Source organism: Mobula birostris, chromosome 10 (genome assembly GCF_030028105.1).
Source record: "Mobula birostris isolate sMobBir1 chromosome 10, sMobBir1.hap1, whole genome shotgun sequence".
Classification (NCBI taxonomy): Eukaryota; Metazoa; Chordata; class Chondrichthyes; order Myliobatiformes; family Myliobatidae; genus Mobula; species Mobula birostris.
The window spans coordinates 50,722,803-50,744,909 of record NC_092379.1 but is presented as its reverse complement, the minus strand read 5'-3'; the positions used below and the strand labels follow the sequence as shown (position 1 = coordinate 50,744,909).

The following is a 22,107-nucleotide window of genomic DNA, read 5'->3' as shown; positions in this document are numbered from 1 at the left end:
AGACCCAAAGCTCTATTTCTATCTATTTATTTGTTAGGATTAGCCCGTCGAGCCCTCGTGTTCCACAGGGAGAAATGTACAAACTCCTTAAAGAGGAAGCCGGGATTTATTTATTATTTTTTTTACCGATACAGCGTGGCGTGGGCCCTTCGAGCCACAACACCCCGGTGTCCTCTGACAACTCTAATTACCCTGAACTAGTTACGGGACCAGTTACCCTACCCAATACGTCTTTGAACTGTGGGGGGAAACCAGAGCACCAGGGAACGCACTCATTTCGCAGGGGGACGTACCGAGACTCCCTACGGAACGGCACCGGAATTAAACTCCGATCTCCGGAACGCCTCCAGCTGCAATAGCGTCACGCTGCTGAGGAGCCCGAGTTACAAAATAAATCACTTGACTAGGAAGATGTCTGCGATTTACGTATTTCGCTGTAATGACATACTGGATAGTGGTTGCTCACGTTGCCATCTTGTTGCACCATCTCCCTGTTCCCACTCCAAACAATCAGATCAGACCAATAACTGAAACTGAATCCCGCCCGCGTGATGTCACACAGTTAGACGACCAATTTGATTGGACGCTGCACGGTGAGCCGCAATGTATCAATCTATGTTCATTCCGTAACATTGAGCAGCCTCAATCCTGCACAGGGTTAGAAGCTTTCCCCACACTTCAGAAGACATAGGAATCATTGGAATTAGGCCATTCAGCCCATCAAGTCCATTCTGCCACTGCATCATTTCCCCCCTCAACCCCATTTCCAACATCTTTGCATTTCACCCCCCCCCCTTTTGGGTGGGGTAAAAATGTTCCTTTCAGAAAATGACGAGACAGCGAGGGAGAACGAACGTGGAGGTGAATGCTTTTCTTCGGTGCTCACAATCGAAATGAGAAGTTTTACATTTTTCAAGTGCATTGAGCTCCAGTTGGTCAGCACACAGACCCGGGCTGGCAAGTGCGAACACAGCCCAATTTGAGATTTAATGACCAGGAGCATCAACGACAGGTATCCAGCTCCTGCTGTCACTTGTGAACTCGCTGGTGTTTCCGCAGGTTGGACGAATAACTGAACCCCTTGCCACACTCAGTGCAGGTGAACGGCCTCTCCCCGGTGTGGACTCGCTGGTGTGACACCAAGTTGGATAACTGAGTGAACCGCTTCCCACACTCAGCGCAGGTGAACGGCCTCTCCCCAGTGTGCACCTGCTGGTGCCTCACCAGGCAGGAGGACAGAGTGAAGCCCTTCCCGCACTCGGAGCAGGTGAACGGCCTCTCCCCGGTGTGGACTTGCTGGTGCCTCACCAGGTACGAAGACAGAGTGAACCCTTTGCCGCAGACGGTGCAGGTGAACGGCCGCTCGCCGCTGTGAACCCGCCGGTGCGTCAGCAGGGAGGACGACTGAGTGAAGCCCTTCCCGCACTCGGAGCAGGTGAACGGCCGCTCCTGCGTGTGGAACCTCTGGTGCGTGGTGAGGTTGGACAGGCAGCAGAACCCCTTGCCGCACATGGAGCAGATGAACGGCTTCTCTCTGGTGTGACTGCGGCGGTGAATCTCCAGCCAGGACGGGTAACAGAAGCCTTTCCCACAGTCCCCGCACTTCCACAGTTTCTCCCCGCTGTGAGTGCACTGGTGCCTGGTCAGCCCCGAGGCCCGGATGAAGCCACGCCCGCAGTCGGGGCACGTGAACTGTTTCTCCCTCCGGTGAGCAGAGCGCCCCTTGTCTGCACTCAAGGCCCGGTCCCTGCCAGATGTTGTTTGCTTTGATCTTCCTGTCTGAGAATTCTCCATTACTGGCAGCCTGCAAAATAAACACAAAAAAAGAGAAAGTATTGCAACTGTAACAAAACCCCATTTCCCTCGGGATCAATAAAGTATGACTATGACTGTGACAGACACTCTGATAAACAGAAAGAAAAAGCCCCAAAAGTCGTCATTGGCATCTCCATCATTGGATTCTGATGTTTTCTGGAAATCATGAAAGAGACATAAAGCTCGTTACTTTATGATCATTTTATTAAATGCAAACAGACAGAGAGAATTAGAAAAATGTAGACATGCAAAAGTCTAATAGCTAAGAACAATGAATAAAAAAAAGACTAAAAAGGATGGGGCAAATTGTTCAGCTCTTTTGACACATTGATTCTGTTATGGTTATTATTCTATAATGGATGTACTGAGAATGCCTGCAAAAAAGTGAATCTGAGGGTTGTACATGGTGACAGATCTGTACTTTGATAATCAATTTACTTTGGTACCTTGAATTCCACAGATTCCTCACACTCTGGCTAAGGAAATGACTCCACATCTCTGTTCTAAATGGACGTCCCTCTATTCTGAAGCCGTGCCTCCTGGTCTTCAACTCCCCCCCACTACAGAAGACATCCCCTACACATCCTTTTAATACTTTCAATGAGATCCCCCATCCCACTCTTCTAAATTCCAGCAGGTACAGGCCCAGAGTCACAGAGGACCGGGCCACCGTCCACCTGCCTTGACCTCCTTCCCTCCCCACCAGCTTGCCACCATCCCCTTTCCCCACTGACCTGCAGTCACACCTTTCTCAGGATAACTGGGTCCATTAAATTCCCAGCCTGTATTAGGGTGTGGTGGGGTAGGGAGCCCCAGGCTGGCCCATCCCTGGCACCCAGCACCTTCATAATGTGTCTGCTCACTGTGGAGCGGATCTCAGAGCAGACGGAGGAGGTCTCACCACATGGAAGTACGTCCTTTGTCCCAAAGGAACTAACCAGCACCCCATCGACACTGACACCAAACACGTTTCCTCTTCCCATCCTGTCGCCTTGATTTCACTCCATCCATTCCCCACTCCACATTTAAACCCATTTTGCAGGGCGTTCCTGGTGGACCCAACCATCGAGGTCCATCAGAGTTACTCACTCCACCGGGATCCAACCATCAGTGGCCTTTCAACACAAGAGCTACAATGTTCAAAGTTCAAAGTAAATTGATTATCAAAGTACATACACGTCACCATATACAACCCTGAGATTCATTGTGTTGCGTTGCGGGCATACTCAATAAATCCATAATAGAATAATAATCTATTATTAGAAGAGGAGAAGATGACGGCACGACACAGCGCGCAGCGGCCACTCCGGTGATGAATATCTGTTATCTGTCAAGTAGGGTGCCGTGTACAATTCTGATTTGATGGAGGCAGACGTGAGAGCACGGAGGAACATCTGGTGAAACTTCTGAAATGCCTGTTTCACTGCCTCTGCTACTGTGTGATCCGAAATCTCCGGAGGGGAAGGCCCCGAGTCCTCGGCTTTGCTCGTTGCTCGTCGGCCGGGGCGGGATCGAAGCACTCGGCAGAGATGGTGCTCGGTGTCAGAGGGCTGGTCAGAGGCTTGAAGTTTTTGGACGGACTCAGAGTTGGCTGTGGTCGGGTGCTTCCAATGCATTGACAGTTGTCGGTGCCTGGAGGTTTATGGCAGAGAGAGTTTCTCTCTTCTGCCGCCTGCTACTGGGGACTATCAGGAGTCGATCGGAACTGTGAGACTTTTTTTTAAACCGTGCCCATGGTCTGTTCTTTTTCAAATTATGGTATTGCTTTGCACTGTTTTAACTATATGTTATAATTATGTGGTCTTGTCAGTGTTAGTCTTTGGTTTGTCTTGTTTTTTTTGTGATATCACTCTGGAGGAACATTGTATCATTTCCTAATGCATGCATGCATTTCTAAATGACAATAAACGAGGACTGAGTGTCCTCATAATCTAATCTAATAATCATAACAGAATCAATGAAAGACCACACCTTGTGTTCAACCAGCGTGCAACAGACAACAAACTCTGCAAATACAATAAGAAAGAAATAATGATAATAAATAAATAAATAAACAATAAATATTAAGAAGGTGAGATGAAATGTCCTGGAAAGTGAGCTTATTGGTTGTGGGAATATCTCAATGACGGGAGGTAGAGTGAAGTTATGCCCTTTGCTTCGAGAGCCTGATGGTTGAGGGGTAACAACTCATCCTGAAGCTGGTGGTGCGAGTCCTGAGGCCTTTTCACACTGGTAAGAAATGGTTTCATGGTTTTGGAGTTTGGATGAGGCTTCTACCCAACACTGGGATGTTGAAACACTGCCGGGCGGGGAGAGGTTAATTTCTGAAAGAGGACACGATAACTGCAGTTTGCACCAATACAGAAAGCAGTGAGAGAACTCTGCAGGTCAGGCAGCACCTATGCAGGGAGACGGGCAATTGGCATTTTGGATCGACACCCTTCATCCAGGTTTTATTCAGCTGGTCTCCATCCAAACGTCAGCTGTCCATTTCCCTCCTCTGAGGCTGCCTGACCCACCGAGCTCTCCCACTGTTGTTTGCATTGATCTTTGAGTGTAGTCTCACCGTTTGGGAAAGGAGAGAGGAGAAACAAGCACCGACAGAGCACAGGGAAAATGCTGGAGATTATTGCCAAGGATGTGGGGACAAAATTCTCTAGATCAGTAGTTCCCAACCTGGCATCCACAGTCCCCTCGTTCAATAGTATTGGTCCATGGCGTACAAAAGTTGGAAATTCCTGATGTAGACCATGTGGATTCATAAAAGACAGATCACATTTAACAGACCTGCTGAGTGTTTTGGCTTTGAGATCGCAATCTGCAGAAATGATAAGAAAAGAGCAGATGATGTGGTGTATCTGGACACTCAGAAAGCACCACTTCCGAGCGACTCACCATAGTACCAGACGGAGAGGGTCTACCGGGGAAGATGAAGCTCAGGGTAAGGAGGACAAGGTTACAGAGGGTTGTAAACTCAGCCAGCACCATCACTGGCACCAGCCTCTCCATCAGGAACATATTCAAAAGCTGATGCCCCCATCATCAACGACTCTCACCACAGGACATGCCTTCTCATTGCCAGCATCAGGGATTGACTGGAGGTCTGGTTCGGAGCCCGGTGGGGGGTGGGGTGAGGTGAGTGAGGAGGGAAATCGACTGGTGGTCCGGGTCGGAGCCCGGGGGAGGGGAGGGAATAGACCAGTGGTCTGGGTCGGAGACCAGGGGAGGGGGAGGGGATAGACCGGTGGTCCGAGTTGGAGCCTGGGGGAGGGGGAGGGGATAGACCGGTGGTCCGGGTCAGAGCCCGGGGGAGGGGGGATAGACCAGTGGTCCGGGTTGGAGCCCGGGGGAGGGAGGGAGGGATAGTCCTGTAGTCCGGGTCAGAGCCCGGGGGAGGGAGGGGGGATAGACCGGTGGTCCGGGTCGGAGCCCGGGGGAGGGAGGAGGGATAGACCGGCGGTCCGGGTCGGAGCCCAGGGGAAGGGAGGGGGGATAGACCGGCGGACCGGGTCAGAGCCCAGGGGAGGGGGGGGGCGGGATAGACCTGTGGTTCGGGTCAGAGCCCGGGGGGAGGGAGGGGATAGACCTGTGGTCCGGGTCGGAGCCCGGGGGAGGGGAGGGGATAGACCTGTAGTCCGGGTCGGAGCCCGGGGGGAGGGGGAGGGGTAGGGGATAGACCTGTGGTCCGGGTCGGAGCCCAGGGGGAGGGGGAGGGGATAGACCTGTGGTCCGGGTCGGAGCCTGGGGGGAGGGGGAGGGGATAGACCGGTGGTCCAGGTCAGAGCCCGGGGAGAGGGAGGGGGGATAGACCGATGGTCCGGGTCGGGGCCCGGGGGAAGGGAGGGGGGATAGACCTGTGGTCCAGGTCGGGGCCCGGGGGGAGGGGGAGGGGATAGACCGGCGGTCCGGGTCGGAGCCCGGGAGAGGGGATAGACCTGTGGTCCGGGTCGGAGCCCGGGTGGAGGGAGGGGGGATAGACCGGCGGTCCGGGTCGGAGCCCGGGAGAGGGGATAGACCTGTGGTCCGGGTCGGAGCCCGGGGGGGAGGGAGGGGGGATAGACCTGTGGTCCAGGTCGGGGCCCGGGGGGAGGGGGAGGGGATAGACCGGCGGTCCGGGTCGGAGCCCGGGAAAGGGGATAGACCTGTGGTCCGGGTCGGAGTCCGGGGGAGGGGGAGGGGATAGACCGGTGGTCCGGGTCGGAGCCCGGGGGGAGGGAGGGGGGATAGACCGGCGGTCCGGGTCGGAGCCCGGGAGAGGGGATAGACCTGTGGTCCGGGTCGGAGCCCGGGGGGGGAGGGAGGGGGGATAGACCGGAGGTCCGGGTCGGAGCCCGGGAGGGCTGATTGAAAGTCTAGAAGTTGAAGCCCGATAGCCGTATCCCAACTCTGCGAGACGAAAGCCAGCCTATTGTGGGGTTTGAGGACTGTGTATGTGGGCGGGAGGGAAATATCAGCATTTTATAAACATCTTCTTCCCCTCTGCCATTAGATTTCTGAACGGCCCATGAACCCAGGAGCCACTTTACTTTGGACTATTTACCTTTCATTGTAATTTTTTAAATGTCTTACTCTGTACTGCTGCCACAACACAACAAAGTTCAGGACAGGTCAGTGACAATAAACCTGATTCATTTCAACTCAAAACTCGAAATTAGCATCCTGGGTCCCAGCAGACCGGGGGGCGGGAGGGGGCAGCTCCTTTTCATACGCAGACAGCAACTCAACCAAGAACGTCTGTGCTGGCCCATGCCGCCCCATCCTCCGGATAAACTCACACCCCGTCTGCCTGCGCATGGCCCATACCTCTCCAATCCCTGCCTGTCCACAGCCGCTCTAAATGCCTCTTACACGTTACCACAACTGTGGAATTTGCTTCCATCCTTCGTGTAAAGAAACCTCGCCTCGCGGGGCGGCTCCGTAGCGCAGCGGAGTAAAGTACAGGAGACCCGAGGGTTTCCCCGTGGGTTTCCTTCGGGTACTCGGGTTTCCTTCCACAGTCCAAAGATGTACCGGCTGATAGGTTAAATGGTCATTGTAAATTGTCCCGTGATTCGGCTGGGGTTAAGTGGGAGGGGTTGCTGGAAGTAAGGGCCTATTCTGCGCTGTATTTCAATAAATATATATTTTTTGACCTGTGGCGTCTAGTATTTGACTTTTTCACCCTGAAGACAGAAACCCTGACCACCGACCCTGCCTCTACCTCATCAAATTGTGTCAGGTCGTTTCTCCTCCTCCGTTTTCTCACTCCGGGGGCGGGGGGGGGGTGGTCTTAAATTTGTCCGCAAGCGTTCCGTCGAGCCAATGGTCTCTCACACCGACGTTCACACAACCGTGGCCAGTCTCTTCAGTTAAAAGCGCATCGCTCTCGCGTCGAGATGAGACATGGCGATACCGCAGGGTCCTCTGTCACTGCAGTTCAACCTTCCTGCCAGCGTACTGTCGCTGCTGTGAATCCCCGAGGTCTCCGCTCTCCGATCCCGGGGGCTCGCCTGCCGGTGAGTGAATTCCCGGGGTCCGGGGGGCTCGGACTGTCCCCGAACGCTCGCCCGCCTACGGTTCTGGAGCTCGCACCGATGCCCCTGGCTCCGTCACCCACCCACACAGCCCGGACTCTGCTGCCCTGCGCCGGCAGCCCGGCTCCGCTCCGCTCCTACCTGGGACCGAGCTCCCGGCGACTCCTCCCGCCAGCAGTTGGAACTCCAGCCGCTGGACCCCAACCTTCATCCCCCCGGAACCGTCCCTCGCCACCGACGGCACTGCGCACGCTCCAGACGCCGTTTTCCGCTTCCCGTTACGCAGATAGAGCACTTTCAGCCCCCAACGCCTTCTGGTTAAATTATACGCCATCTACTACATTTCCAACGTTTCTTTTAAATAGCGCCTTTCTGGTTTGATTCGTCGCTATTTGCCCTTGCAGCTAGTGAATAAAGTTTTTCTATAGGAACCTCTGCAACCAGACAGTCGTCGATGAGTTCCAAAAAGCAAAATGCTAAATGAACTGCAATCGAGGGGAAGAAATCAACTGATGAGGCGGCACCTCTGTGGAAGCAGGGGGACGATCGGGTCGAGGCCTTGGATCAAAACGTTGACCATCCCTCTGCCTCCGTAGATGTTGTCTAACTCGCCGAATTCCTCCAGCAATTTGATTTTCAGTCTCCAGTATCCAGCAAGTGCATTGTCCTGCGTTTCCAATTGTGACCGATGGTGCCGGGGAGAGACGGGATGTATTTATCGTCCAGAGCTTTGGACGCCTTCTTTACTCTTCTTTAAAATACTCATTTTAGCCGAGAGAACGGGTTCTCGACTTCAAAGTTGTATAAGATGCTGGGAAACAAGTGGGAAAATGTGAGGCGGCATTGACTCGATGGACTAAGTAGTCTCCTTCCGTGCGTTTTCTAAGAACTGTACGCAATGAATGGGAAACAGATGGACTAAAATATCTTTCAACTCGAACCAAACGTCGCCTTGAATAAAATAACAAGGAGATCTGGTTATTTCTCCTTGACAGAGAACAAGGATACAGACAGCGGACACACTCTCAAAGGGTCGGGCTAGTGACCAGACACAAGCCAAGCCCTTAAATGCCTCCCCCCCCAACCCCCGCCGTTTCCCTCGCCACTTCCGGGAAGGAGATAAGGGAGCCCAGCGACACGGTGTCAAGATGCCCTTTCAGGGAAAAAAAGAGCTGGTTGTTGACTTCAGGAAGCTGCTCTGTGTGTGTGTGTGTGTGTGTGTGTGTGTATGTATACATGACCCTTTATAATTCAATGGTTCTCTGTTAATCTATCTATCTAATTTATTTATTGATACAGCACCGAACAATTTACAATGCCAGATTAACCCACTAACCGTCACGGCTTTGGACCGTGCTGGGGGTGGGGTGAAGAAACCGGAAAGGATGTGCAAACTTATTACAGACAGCGACGGACTGAACTCCGAACTCTGAACTCCAGCGCTACAATGGCACCACCCGAAATGCTGCGTTAATGAGACCGTCACTTTCCTCGGTGTAAACATCACCAACAGTTTATCCTAGCCCAACCACGTAGACACCATGGCCAATCGAGTGCGCCAGCATCTCCCTCGAGAGACTAATGAACTTTGCCCTGTCCCCATTGACCCTCGCCAAATGTTACTGTTACATCACAGGAAGTATCCGGACAATTACTCTGGCAGAGACCACAAGAAACTGTGGAACTGTGGACTCAACCCACTCTGTCATAACCTCATCGTACACTCCATCGATTCCCTGAATCAACTTTATTATCACTGACATATTTTGTGAAATTTATTATTTTGTAGCAACAGGATGGTGCAAGACATAACAATCGATTACTAAAATTCACATTAAAATGGAGACTGAACCAATGGGAAAATGGAGGCACCTTTTTCCTCCTTTATTAGGGAGAGGCAGTCCTGGGTATGACCCTAAACTGCAACCGGTGATGAGGCTCTGACTGGGGACTCTCAGAGCTTTGGGGAAAATGGGGTTACCCTTAGTCATTCATTGCTCCCAGGGCCGCTCTGACCCGGAACGGTAGCACCTGCAAGGGTTCCTGCTCAGGACACGAGTGAAGGCCGGCGGCAGATCCAGCAGGTTCAGTAACTGAACTTATGACGGAGAAGGCGGATGAGCTAGGACCTCAAGTGGCAATGGCTACAGTATAGGCAGATGAACACTTTGGAAAGAGAAATGGCGATTTCTTTGGTCCGCCCAACGGTAGGCAATAGCAAACCACCGTTGCTATTTGCTAAGAAAACCATGGTCAATCTCCCAAAATGTATCACACAACAACAGCGTCAAGAGGATCTTCAAGACAATTCTGAAGATGTTTCGCTCGGTAGGGTTGATTCTGGTGAGCAGGGGATCCCCAACCGTCATCAAGCTACTGGTCATAAAATTCAGGTAACACAAGAGAAAATTATTGCCACTTGGAATGTAAGAACCCTATATCAAGCAGGAAGATTGGACAACGTGATAAATGAAATGGAAAGACTAAAGATTAACATCATGGGAATTAGCGAAGTTCGTTAGATAGGTGCTGGAACATGTCAGATTAGAAATAAAACACTAGTTTATTCTTGTGGAACAATCCCATACTAATGGAGTAGGAATTCTTATGGATGAAAACATGGCAAAAAGTGTTTTAGGACATTGGGCAACATCAGAAAGAGTGCTCCTTGTTAGATTCAGAGGACAACCATTTGATTTAGCCATTATACAGGTATATGCACCAACAACAGATGGAACAAATGAAGATATAGATAAATAATTTATACTTTATTGTCACCAAACAATTAGTACTAGAACGTACAATCATCACAGTGATATTTGAATCTGCGCTTCACACTCCCTGGATTACAAATATTAAATATTAAAAATATTGAAAATAGTTAAAATTAGTAAATATTAAAAATATAAATTATAAATCATAAATAGAACATAGAAAAATGGAAAGTAAGGTAGTGCAAAAAAACTGAGAGGCAAGTCCAGATATTTGGAGGGTACGGCCCAGATCCGGGTCAGGATCCGTTCAGCAGTCTTATCACAGTTGGAAAGAAGCTGTTCCCAAATCTGGCCGTATGAGTCTTCAAGCTGCTGAACCTTCTCCCGGAGGGAAGAGGGACGGAAAGTCTGTTGGCTGGGTGGGTTGTGTCCTTAATTATCCTGGCAGCACTGATCCGACAGCGTGCAGTGTAAAGTGAGTTCACAGACGGAAGATTGGTTTCTGTGATGTGCTGCGCCATGTTCACGATCTTCTGCAGCTTCTTTCGGTCTTGGACAGGACAACTTCCATACCAGGTTGTGATGCACCCTAGAAGAATGCTTTCTATGGTGCTTCTATAAAAATTAGTGAGGTTTTTAGGGGACAGGCCAAATTTCTTTAGTTTTCTCAGGAAGTAAAGGTGCTGGTGGGCCTTCTTGGCAGTGAACTCTGCTTGGTTGGACCAAGTCAGGTCATTTGTGATATTGACCCCAAGGAACTTAAAGCTTTTGACCTCTTCCACTTGTGCACCACCAATGTAAATTGGGTCGTGCGGTCCACTGCTCCTTCTGAAGTCAACAACCAATTCCTTCATCTTGCTGATGTTGAGGGATAGGTTATTGTCTTCGCACCATGCCACCAGGTTCTTAATTTCCTCTCTGAACTCTGTTCTATGAAAAGCTTGAACAAGCAAAGAATGAATGCAAATCTCAAGATATTGTCACTGTCATGGGAGATCTAGATGCTAAAGTAGGACAAGGTGCTGATGGAAATACCATAGGAAAATTTGGACTAGAGGAAAAAATGAAACAGGTGAGAAATGGGTAGAATGATGCAAGATGAGTAATCAGGTCATTATGAATACCTACTTTAAAAACCATCCAAGACACTTGTGGACCTGGAAAAGTCCAGGTGAGAACACTAGAAATCAAATTGACTTTATTACTATAAACCAAAGATTTAGAAACTCAGTGACTCAATGCTAAACATATCCAGGTGCAAACTGTAATAGTGACCATAACCCAGTAATATGTCATGTAAAAGTGAAACTTAAAAAACTAAAGAGCAAAAACTTGAACAATCCCTTGACTACTTGCAATTAATTAAAGAAGAAAACTTAAGACAAGAGTTTACAATTGAAGTAAGGAATAGATTTCAAAGTCTAGAAATAGAATCTGTTGAAGATGATGGCAATCATGTAGAAATGAAATTTAACTCTCTAAAGGATGCCTTGGTAGAATCAGCAAAGTCAGTGATTCCTAAAAAAGAAAAAAGCACAAAGAATAAATGGATGACAGATGAAATCAAAAATCTAATGGAAGAAAGGAGACGGAAGAAAGCAAATCCTATAGAATATAAATCCTTAGATTAAAAAAAAAGTTAAAAGCTCATGTCAAAAGGCCAAAGAAGAATGGTTAAACCAGGAATGTGAGCAAATAGAAAGAATCCCTATTACTGATCCAGAAAGGTTTGTGACAAGAATACACATAGATTAAGATGTTAGCTGTCCTGTGCTGGCACCGGTGGGATCAGCAGTTGGTCTGCCACCTGTCTTCAGGAGAGAGAGAGATAAGGAAAACAATGGAGCAGCATTTGGAGATGTTAATGAAGGGACGGGAGAGAGAGTAACAGAAGGAGAGAGCTGTCAAGATCGGCTCCCTCTTTGAACCCTGAACTGTTTGAAGTGATGGACAGGCGATACCCCAGCAGGGGGATAAGAAGGGACAGGTTGGCTAAGGCAAGACACACACGACACCCGAGGTAACGAGACCCTGGAAGCGGTGCGTCTCTCACAAGTCGGTGGGAAGTTTTGGAAGGCCGGTTGCGGGACCAGGCCATAAATGCACAGGGTGGAAAGGCACGATCGGCGGGAACCTGGTGTGTGTCCACCCTTGCCTGGGTGCCGGGTTCACCGCAGAGAAATGGTTGTATCTGGAAATGGAGGGGGTCACGGTCGGTGACCTCAGATGACATCACAAAGGACTCGCCCGAAAGCTGACTGCGAAGGTCTGTGTGGAAGCCGTTTTTGAATATTCATTCGTTTTGCTCTCTCTCTCCTTCCCCCACATTGTCCATCTCCCACGGCAGCGATTACTGCGAACTGAACTGAACTAAATTGAACTGAACTTTGCGTCACTTTGAAACTGGTCATTTACCCCTAGACAACAATAGAGCTTGATTGATCCTGTTATCTTAATTCTGTGTACATGTATGTTTATCATTGCTGAACTGTTGCATTCATTATCCTTTTGATTAGAGTACTGTGTTGCTTGTTTCTTTAATAAAACTTTCTTAGTTCTAGTAATCCAGACTCCAACTGAGTGATCCATTTCTGCTGGTTTGGCAACCCAGTTACGGGGAACGTAACAGGTTACATCAACACATCAAGAATATCACTGGTAAAAAACTCCTCTGTTCTTCAGGTGGATGTTTGAAAGCAAAGGATGGTATCATTATCATGGAAAAAGATGAGATTATGAACAGATAGACTGAGTATATTCAGGAATTGTTTGAAGACGATCGAGGCAAAAAACCAGAAATTAAGAAAAACATTGAAGGTCCAAGTATTTTAAAATCTGAAGTTCGTAATGCAATAAATAAAATGAAGAAAGGAAAGGCAGCAGGTCCTGATGAATTAGTAATAGAACAAATTATCACCCTTGAAGATTATGGAATTGAAAAACATACTGATTTAATCAATGACATTTATGAGACTGGAATAATACCAGAAGAGATGAAAAAAATCAGTATTTATCACTCTTCTTAAGAAACCTGGAGCAATAGAATGTGAATTACATAGACCATAAGTTTAATGAGTCATATCACCAAGATACTTCTATGAATTTTGATGACAAGAGCTAAAAGTAAGATACAAGCTGAAATAGGCAAACAACAATGTGGTTTTGTAAAGACAAAGGTACAAGAAATGCAATATTGATGTTAAGGATACTATCAGAACGAGCTATTCAAGTGCAAAAAGATTAGTTTCTTTTATCGACTACACAAAAGCATTTGATAAAGTGAAGCACAATAAGTTATTCAAAATATTACAAAAAACTCTAGAGCTACATTCAGAAGACCTCTGCTTAATCAGAAATCTGTACTGGGAACAAACTGCCGCTATAAGAAGTGAGTCAGGTTATGAGAATCAAGAGAGGTGTTAAACAAAGGTGTGTTTTCTCCACTGATTTATTTAATGTGTACAGTGAAACAATATTACAAAAAATAAGAGACATCTTGGGAATCAAGGTTGGCGGTGAAAACATCAATAATTTCAGATATGCAGATGACACTGTGTTAATTGCAAGTATGGAGGAAGAACTATAAAACTTAATTGATATAGTTGTTGAAGGAAGTGTAAAAATGGGTCTATCTATCAATTGCAAAAAGACAGAATGAATGGTGATATCCAAAAAGAAGGAGAATCCTATCTGCAGGCTGAGAACAAACAGGGAAGACATAAAACAAGAACAGAACTTATGCTACTTAGGAAGCTGGGTGACATCAGATGGCAGGTGTGACTTGGACATCAAAAGAAGAATAGGGATGGCAAAAGACACCTTTACGAGAATGAAGAGTATACTGACCAATACTAAACTAGGCATGCCAACCCGCCTCAGAGTACTGAAATGTTACGTTTATCCAGTTATGTTATATGGCTCAGAATGTTGGACAATATCTAATAACATGAGGAAATGAATTGAAGCAGCAGAGATGTGGTTTTTGAGGAGGATACAAAGAATATCATGGACAAAACAAGTATCTAACGAGGATGTCATGAACAGAGCAAACAGAAAAAGAGAAATAATGTATGAGATCATGAAAAGGCAACGTAACTTCATTGGACATGTGATGAGGAAAGAGGAGTTAGAATGCACTGTAATTATGGGAAAGATTGAAGGGAAGAAAGCAAGAGGAAGGCAAAGGCAAATGATGATGGAGACAGCAGCCAGAGAATTGGAAATGAATACCAATGAATTGATCCACTTGACCCAAAACAGGAGTGTGTGGGCCATGGCAGTCAAAGCTCAAACTGGGCACGCACCTGATGATGATGATGATTAGGGAGAGAGAGAATCTGCGGTATGTCGAAAGCCGGGTGTAACAGGGTAACTGCAAGTCTGTGTCTTTTCTATTGCTTTGCTCACGCTTGAGTGCTTGGTGACGGTCTCAGTGCTAGTACTTGCTTTTTCTTGCCAGTGAGGGGAGGGGGATCATTGCTCACTGCCGCTTATGCATGAGAGGGGGGAGCTGGGGGGGACTTTTGGTGTAAAAGAGGAGTAGTGATCTTGCTCATGGGTTCATAAGCTGTTCAGGAACCTAATGACGGGGGGATGAAGCTGCTCCTGCATTGAGCGTGTGCCTTCAGGCTCCCTGATGGTAGCATTCAGAAGAGGGCAATGTCCCACATGGTCCACATGTTTTCACCACCTCAGAGAAGCCTCCACAATCACAGAGGACTGATCTCACCCCAGTCATTCTCCCCCATCCCTTCTTTGGGTATAGAGTCACAGAGAAGAGAAATGGGCATTTCCTACCAGCCAGGATGTCCCATTCAAGCTAGCCCCATTTGCCAGTGTTTGGCCCGTAACCTTCTAAACCTCTTCAATTCATGTGCCCGTCTGACTGCCTTTTAAAAGTCATTATTGTACCTGCCTCGGCAACTCATTCCACATATGTATGAAATGTTGCCCCTCCAGTTTTTACTAAATCTTTCCCCTCTCACCTTGAATCTGTGCCCCCAGTTCTTGAATCCGCAACCCTGGGGAAACGGCAGAGTGCATTCACCTTATGATTCCATTCCCCTCTGGAAGATCACTTTTCCATATCAGCAGCGGTAAAATGTCTACCCTTTTCCAGCAATATACTTCTAAACCTTTTACTGAAAATAGTTGTACTTTCTGCCACGCTCTTTGGAACTTATTCATTTCATGTGTTGCTTTTCATTTATAAATGTAGGAGACTATAAATGAAAAAGTATCATTACAGACACGTCTACCTAGTATAAAGTGCGTGCTTCATGGTAAGCCATGGCAAGTGGATTCAATGTTAGTAAAGTATTTTCCCATTAAACACATCCTTCTGTTCAAAAATATACTTTACTTTATTGTCGCCAAACCATTGATACTAGAGTGTACAATCATCACAGTGATATTTGATTCTATACATCGCGCTCCCTGGAGTACAAATCGATAGTAAATATTAAAAATTTAAATTATAAATCATAAATAGAAAATAGAAAAGGGAAAGTAAGGTAGTGCAAAAAAAACCGAGAGGCAGGTCCGGATATTTGGAGGGTACGGCCCAGATCCAGGTCAGGATCCGTTCAGCAGTCTTATCACAGTTGGAAAGAAGCTGTTCCCAAACCTGGCTGTACGAGTCTTCAAGCTCCTGAGCCTTCTCCCGGAGGGAAGAGGGACGAAAAGTGTGTTGGCTGGGTGAGTCGTGTCCTTGATTATCCTGGCAGCACTGCTCCGACAGCGTGCGGTGTAAAGTGAGTCAAAGGATGGAAGATTGGTTTGTGTGATGTGCTGGGCTGTGTTCGTGATCTTCTGCAGCTTCTTTCGGTCTTGGACAGGACAACTTCCATACCAGGTGTGATGCACCCTAGAAGAATGCTTTCTACAGTGCATCTATAAAAATTAGTGAGGGTTTTAGGGGACAGGCCAAATTTCTTTAGCTTTCTCAGGAAGTAAAGGCGCTGGTGGGCCTTCTTGGCAGTGGACTCTGCTTGGTTGGACCAAGTCAGGTCATTTGTGATATTGACCCCGAGGAACTTAAAGCTTTTGACCTGTTCCACTTGCGCACCACCGATGTAAATTGGGTTGTGCGGTCCACTACTTCTTCTGAAGTCAACAACCAATTCCTTCGTCTTGCTGACATTGAGGGATAGGTTATTGTCTTCGCACCATGCCACCAGGTTCTTAATTTCCCCTCTGTACTGAAACTCATCATTACCTGAGATACGGCCTACAATTGTTGTGTCATCAGCAAACTTATATATTGAGTTTGATGGAAACTTGGCTACACAATCATGGGTGTACAGTGAGTACAGCAGGGTGCTGAGTACACAGCCTTGTGGGGCACCGGTGCTCAAAGTGATTGTAGAGGAGAGCTTGTCCCCTATTTTTACAGCCTGGGTCCTGTCTGTGAGGAAGTTGAAGTTCCAGCTGCAGATCTGAGTGCTAAGGGCCAGGTTCCGGAGTTACATGAATAAACCTCAGAATTAAATTGGCTTAGAGGCCACTGCTGGAAGTTCTGCTTGAGTGATTGAAAGTCTGGACTATCCTTTTGATGCAAACTGATGATTCCCTCCATCTCCTCATCCTGCATGGAATATTCCAACCTCTGCCTGTGGGTGTTCCTGGGAATGTTACAACCATTGGGTCCATCCCTCTGGTTCTCCCTTTTCCACGGAATATTCCAGCTATATTCAATTTTTAAATTCCCATTCCTGTCTGAAAGGAAATATAACAGTACCTTATTGTTTAAAACATCCATTCAAAATGCATCTTATCTGACATTATACATCAAAGAGCATGAAATACACAATACATTATATACAGAGAGACCCTTTCATACTGTCAAACATACTGTATAGGGAACTACAGTACAGAAACATGCCCTTCAGCCCATCTAGTCCATGCTGAACCGTGACTCTACCTAGTCCCATTGACCCACACCGGGCCATAGTCATCCATATCCCTCCCATCTTCATACCTATCCAAATTTCTCTTAAAATCCACCACTTTTGCCGGCAGCTCATTCCACACTCTCACCACCCTCTGTGAAGTTCTCCCTCAGGTTCTCCTTAAACATTTCACCTTTTGCACTTGACCCATGACCCATGCTCTTTTCTCACCCAACCTCAGTGGAAAAAATCTACTTGCATTTACCCTACCTATACCTCTCATAAATTTGTATACCTCTCTCAACTCTCAAATCTCCCCTCATTCTCCTAGGCTTCAGGGAATAAAGTTCGAACCTATTCAATCTTTCTCTATAACCCAGGTGCTCAAGTCCTGACAGCTTCTGTGTCATTTTTCTCTTTGTGACCCTATCTACCTGTGACAACACTTTCAAGGAAGAGTAGACCTCTATTCACAGATCGCTTTGCTCTGCCCCACTCCTAATTGTCCTACTGTTCACTGTTAAAGTCCAACCTTGATTAGTCCTCCCAAAGTGCTGCACCTCACATCAGTCTGCAGTCTGTTCCATATGCCATTTTCCAGCTGGTCCACGTCCTGCTACAAGCTCGGTGACAGCCTTCCTTCATGCCCACTACGCCCCAGTCTTGGTGTAATCCACAAATTAGCTTATCTTGTTTACCACCTTATCATCCAGATCATTGGTGTAGATGACAAACAGCTTGCTCAGAGATTAACCTGACCACTGTGGGTGATCAGTAAGTGGCATCCTTGTAACCAGGCAAAGGATATTTCCGATACGTTTCACAACCTCCCTCCTCCAGTGACCCCGGAAGCACATGTAGAACTGGATCAGGGTGTCCAGAACTGGGTCCATGATAGATGCAGTGGGGAGGGAGAAGGTGTAGGGGAGGGGGAAGAAGAGGGATTAGGGAGTGATGGAAGGGGAGAGGGGAGTGGAGGGGGAGAGGAGTGGGAGGGAGAAAGGAAGTGAAGAGGTGGAGGGGAGGTGGAGGAGGAAGGTGTAGAGGTTGGGGAGGGGGAGGGAGTGAGATTAAGGGGGAGGGGAAAGGGGAGAGGAGGTGGAGGGGGAGGGGAGGAGGAGTGGGAGAAGAGGGGGAGGGGAGGGGACACCACACTACTCCACATTACATTACATTGCCGGAGGCAGAGGGCATCTGTTGCATTTCCACCCCAAAACCATTATTAATAGGATGTGTGTTCACCGGGGGAAATCAGATACATTTCGAGGTGTCTCAATTCTAGTACAACTCTTTTCAGTAATCCACGAAAGGTGAGTATGGTGAGAGAGAGAGAAGATGGTGGCATTTAAGAAGCTTGGAGCAGTGAAGATGTGGAGGATTTCATCAATACCTGCAAACACATTATTGTAACGGAACTGAAACTTTGATCGTCTACTCCCCTCAATAGATGCTGCCTGACCCACTAAGTTCCCCCAGCACCTTTGTGTCTTTGTCTAGATTTCTGGCACTTCAAGTTCTAGTTTAAGTTTATTGTCATTCAGCTGTACACCTTATACAGCCAAACGAAGCAACATTCCTCTGGGACCAAGGTCCAAATCACAGTATGTATACCACCCTCAGCACATTAAACACTATTAACAGATGATAAAGTATTCTTTAGAAGTACATGTTCACATGCAGCATTTTGTTAAATATACCACATTATTACTGTTACTGGTCCCTGAAACAAATGATGGGTGGTAGCAGGGTGTTCAGGAGTCTCTCGGCCTGGGGGAAGAAGCTGTTGCCCTGCCTAGGAGTCCTTGTTCTCATATTGCCGTGCCTTCTGCATGACAGTACGGGGTCAAAGAGACGCAAGAGGTCCTTGGCAATACAGAGCATTCTGCAAACACAGTGCAGATGGGGCTGGTGTATCAGGGTCTGGTACTTACCCTCTACCCCCAACAGAAGCTCCAAAGACCTCCCTGGGGGAGGAAGGGTCTTTGCCTTGAAGACATAGGAAGTTGTGTGGAAGCCACAAGGCCAGTCAGCCTTTAAGAGAGGCCAGCCAAAGAACAGCCGGTGACATGACCTGAAGATGGATACTGAGAAGATGGGCGACATCAAGGACAACTTGAAAGACTGGCCCAGGACTGAGGAATCTGGCAAGCTGCCGTGGGCGGCCTATTCCCCAATGATGAGCTTAATCAACAAACGAGCTTCTGGGAATTCATGCTCTTCTACACAGTTTGATCAACTTCACAACCACAGTTGAAATAGAGGATGCGGATCAGCACCCAGTGAAGTATGGGGACGAGGTGACTGGGATACAAACCACAGCAGATTAGAAGTCCACCTTCCTCATCAATGACAGTGACACCTCCTCCCCGATAGGCTGAATACCTCCTACGCATGATTTGACATGTTGAATGATGTGACATTGAGGAAAGCCCCCCTTCCCCTGAGGATCAGGCAGCCTCTCTGGTCACAGACAAGTTAGGGAGGATCCTAGCCAGTGTAAGGCCACGCAAAGCCGTGGGGCCCAACAACATACCTGGTCATTGCTGAGGAACTGTGCGGCCCAATTTACTGGACATCTTTAATACCTCTCTGACACAGTCCACTGTCCCTGAAGGCTTCAAGGCAGCCATCATCACTCCGGTCCCCATGAGAGCAACGGTAACTGGTTTAAACTGTTACCGCCCAGTGGCACTGACTTCAACAATCCTGAAGTGCATTGAGCGGCTGGTAATGGATTGTATAAAATTCCACCTTCCCGGGGGTAGTGGTGGGTGTGTGGACTGCCCTGCCCAGGGGTAGTGGTGGCGGGTGTGGACCGCCCTACCCGGGAGTAGTGGTGGGTGTGTAGACTGCCCTGCCCAGGGGTAGTGGTGGGTGTGTAGACTGCCCTGCCCAGGGGGTAGTGGTGAGTGTGTGGACTGCCCTGCCCAGGGGGTAGTGGTGGGTGTGTGGACTGCCCTGCCCAGGGGTAGTGGTGGGAGTGTAGACTGCCCTGCCCAGGGGGTAGTGGTGGGTGTGTGGACTGCCCTGCCTGGGGGTAGTGGTAGGGGCAGAGGATATAAAACTGGAGGGCTGTGTGGGAGAGAATAGTTCGATTGACACAACATTGTGGTTGGAACGGCCGGTTCAGTGCTGTATGCCTCTATCTCCTCTGCCCAGCACCTGCAGAATCTTGTGTGTTTCCCTCTCTCTGTTGTCCCCAAGGGAAATCCCAGCTCCTCCGGTCTGTCCCCTTGGCAGCTCCTCCGGGCTGGTGAACAGATCTCTCCCCATTGTGACTCAGCTGGTGTGCAGCAGATCCTCATCCCTGGATTCATTCTTCGACTTTCGGGATAACCCCTCCCCCCCCCCCCCCCATCCCACCTTGCTCAAAATAAACCAGGAGTTGTTTTGTCCACCCGGAAGATTTAACCAGGCCTCCTTTTAAAGGCTCCTGTAAAAACTGTTGTCCCTGTCAGCCACCAGATGCCCGTGCCATTTTGGAATTTGTGCCCTTCTCTGTGGTTGCCCCTGGACTTCTGACCCCTGATTTCAAGGTGGGAGAGTTGTCCGTTAAGTTACAGCTGATGAGAGCATGTCTAGGCTATGTGACCACTGACGCCAGGCAGACACTGTCTGAAGAATATTGATAATGGCTGGGGTCACCAGTCTTGTAAGGACATTGGCCAAAAGGTGACAATGGGGCAAACCACTTCTGTAGAAAAATTTGTCATAGACCATGATCACCCATGTCATACAACACAGCACATAATGATGATGTTGATGAGATTAACTAAAATCAGCTTTACTGAGTTTTTCCACAGAAAATGATGGAGAAACTCAGCAGGTCAGGCAGCATCTATAGAGAGGAATAAACAGTCGATGTTTCGGGCCAAGAACCTTCACCAGGACTGGAAAGGAAGGAGCCAGAATAAGAAGGTGGGACGAGGGGAAGGAGTACGAGCTGGCAGGTGATAGGGGCAACTAGGAGAGGGGAGGGTGGGTTGTTGGGGGAGGAGGAGGTGGGTTGTTGGGGGAGAGGGGAGGGTGGGTTGTTGGGGGAGGAGGAGGTGGGTTGTTGGGGGAGAGGGGAGGGTGGGTTGATGGGGGAGAGGGGAGGGTGGGTTGATGGGGGAGAGGGGAGGGTGGGCTGTTGGGGTAGGAGGAGGTGGGCTGTTAGAGGAGGGGGATGGTGGGTTGTTGGGGGAGGGGGAATGAAGCAAGAAGTTGGGAGGTGATAAGTGGAAAAGGTAAAGGGCTGAAGATGAAGGAATCTGATAGGAGAGGAGAGTGGACCATGGGAGAAAGTGGAGGGGCTCTAGAGAGAGGTGATAGGCAGGTGAGGGGAAGATAAGGGGAAAGAGGAGAGCCAGAAAGGGGAATGGAAATGGGAGAAATCACCAGAAGTTGGAGAATTTGATGCTCATGCCATCAGATTGGTGGTTACCCAGTAAGAGGTGTTGCTTATCCAATCCGAGATTGGCCTCAGTGTGGAAGTAGAGGAAGCCAAGGACCGACATGTCGGGATGGGAATGGGGAGTGGAATTAAAATGGAATTTCTGTTCCATTATTGATGACTTTGAAAACTCCCTTCAGAGGATTTTACAACTGGAGGGTCTGCATGACTGAATCTCAGAACCAGCAAATCCCAGAGATCTGCAGTTTCACCTCAGCTGGACAGCGCTGGAGTATCACCATCCTTTCAGGGTGGAAGGAGAGATGTTGGTCTGTTTGACCCTTGTGTAGAGGTTTCAGATGAGACTCTTGCAGCAGGGGGAGAGTGTTTCAGACGGCTGACGGCTGGGTGGAACTTCCGGGCGGCTGCGCGGCCAGCGGTGACGCCGTTCACACCGGGGGAGAAACCACACCCGCTCCCAGTGAGCGCCTGAAATTTCATTGAATGAACCAGGTGATCAAACACGTGAAGCTCCTGAGGGACTGACATCGGTGCCAGGTGTTGATGTTTGGAAAAGAACTGATTGCTCTCCCAAATTAGAGAGTGTGGAGCATGTTGGGGAGTAACTTCGCGTCCTCTGTGTCCCAAAGGGGTTCGTTGATATACCCTCCCTCCCCCACCGTTTAGGACACCATTGTTGTCACACAAGTGAAACCACTTCTGTTTTCTGGCGGGAAGAATATCAGGCAAACCAGAGTCCTAACCGAGCAGTCACAGTAGGGCGAGGTCAGACAACTACT

The 22,107-nt window shown here is 48.5% G+C and overlaps 2 protein-coding genes across 2 annotated transcripts in view; one reads left to right on the top strand and one right to left on the bottom strand.

Moving 5' to 3' along the window:
* Positions 1–22,107, top strand: part of LOC140204033 (uncharacterized) — a 119,817-nt gene that overhangs the window by 89,491 nt on the left and 8,219 nt on the right. The gene's annotated exons all lie outside the window — the stretch shown is intronic.
* Positions 49–21,856, bottom strand: LOC140204393 (uncharacterized). The gene is made up of 3 exons (XM_072271120.1): positions 21,703–21,856; positions 7,470–7,599; positions 49–1,804 (listed from the first exon to the last, which is right to left on the bottom strand). Exons 1-3 carry the CDS (start codon positions 21,854–21,856, stop codon positions 1,030–1,032), a joined length of 1,059 nt encoding a protein of 352 aa, XP_072127221.1. The 3' UTR covers positions 49–1,029.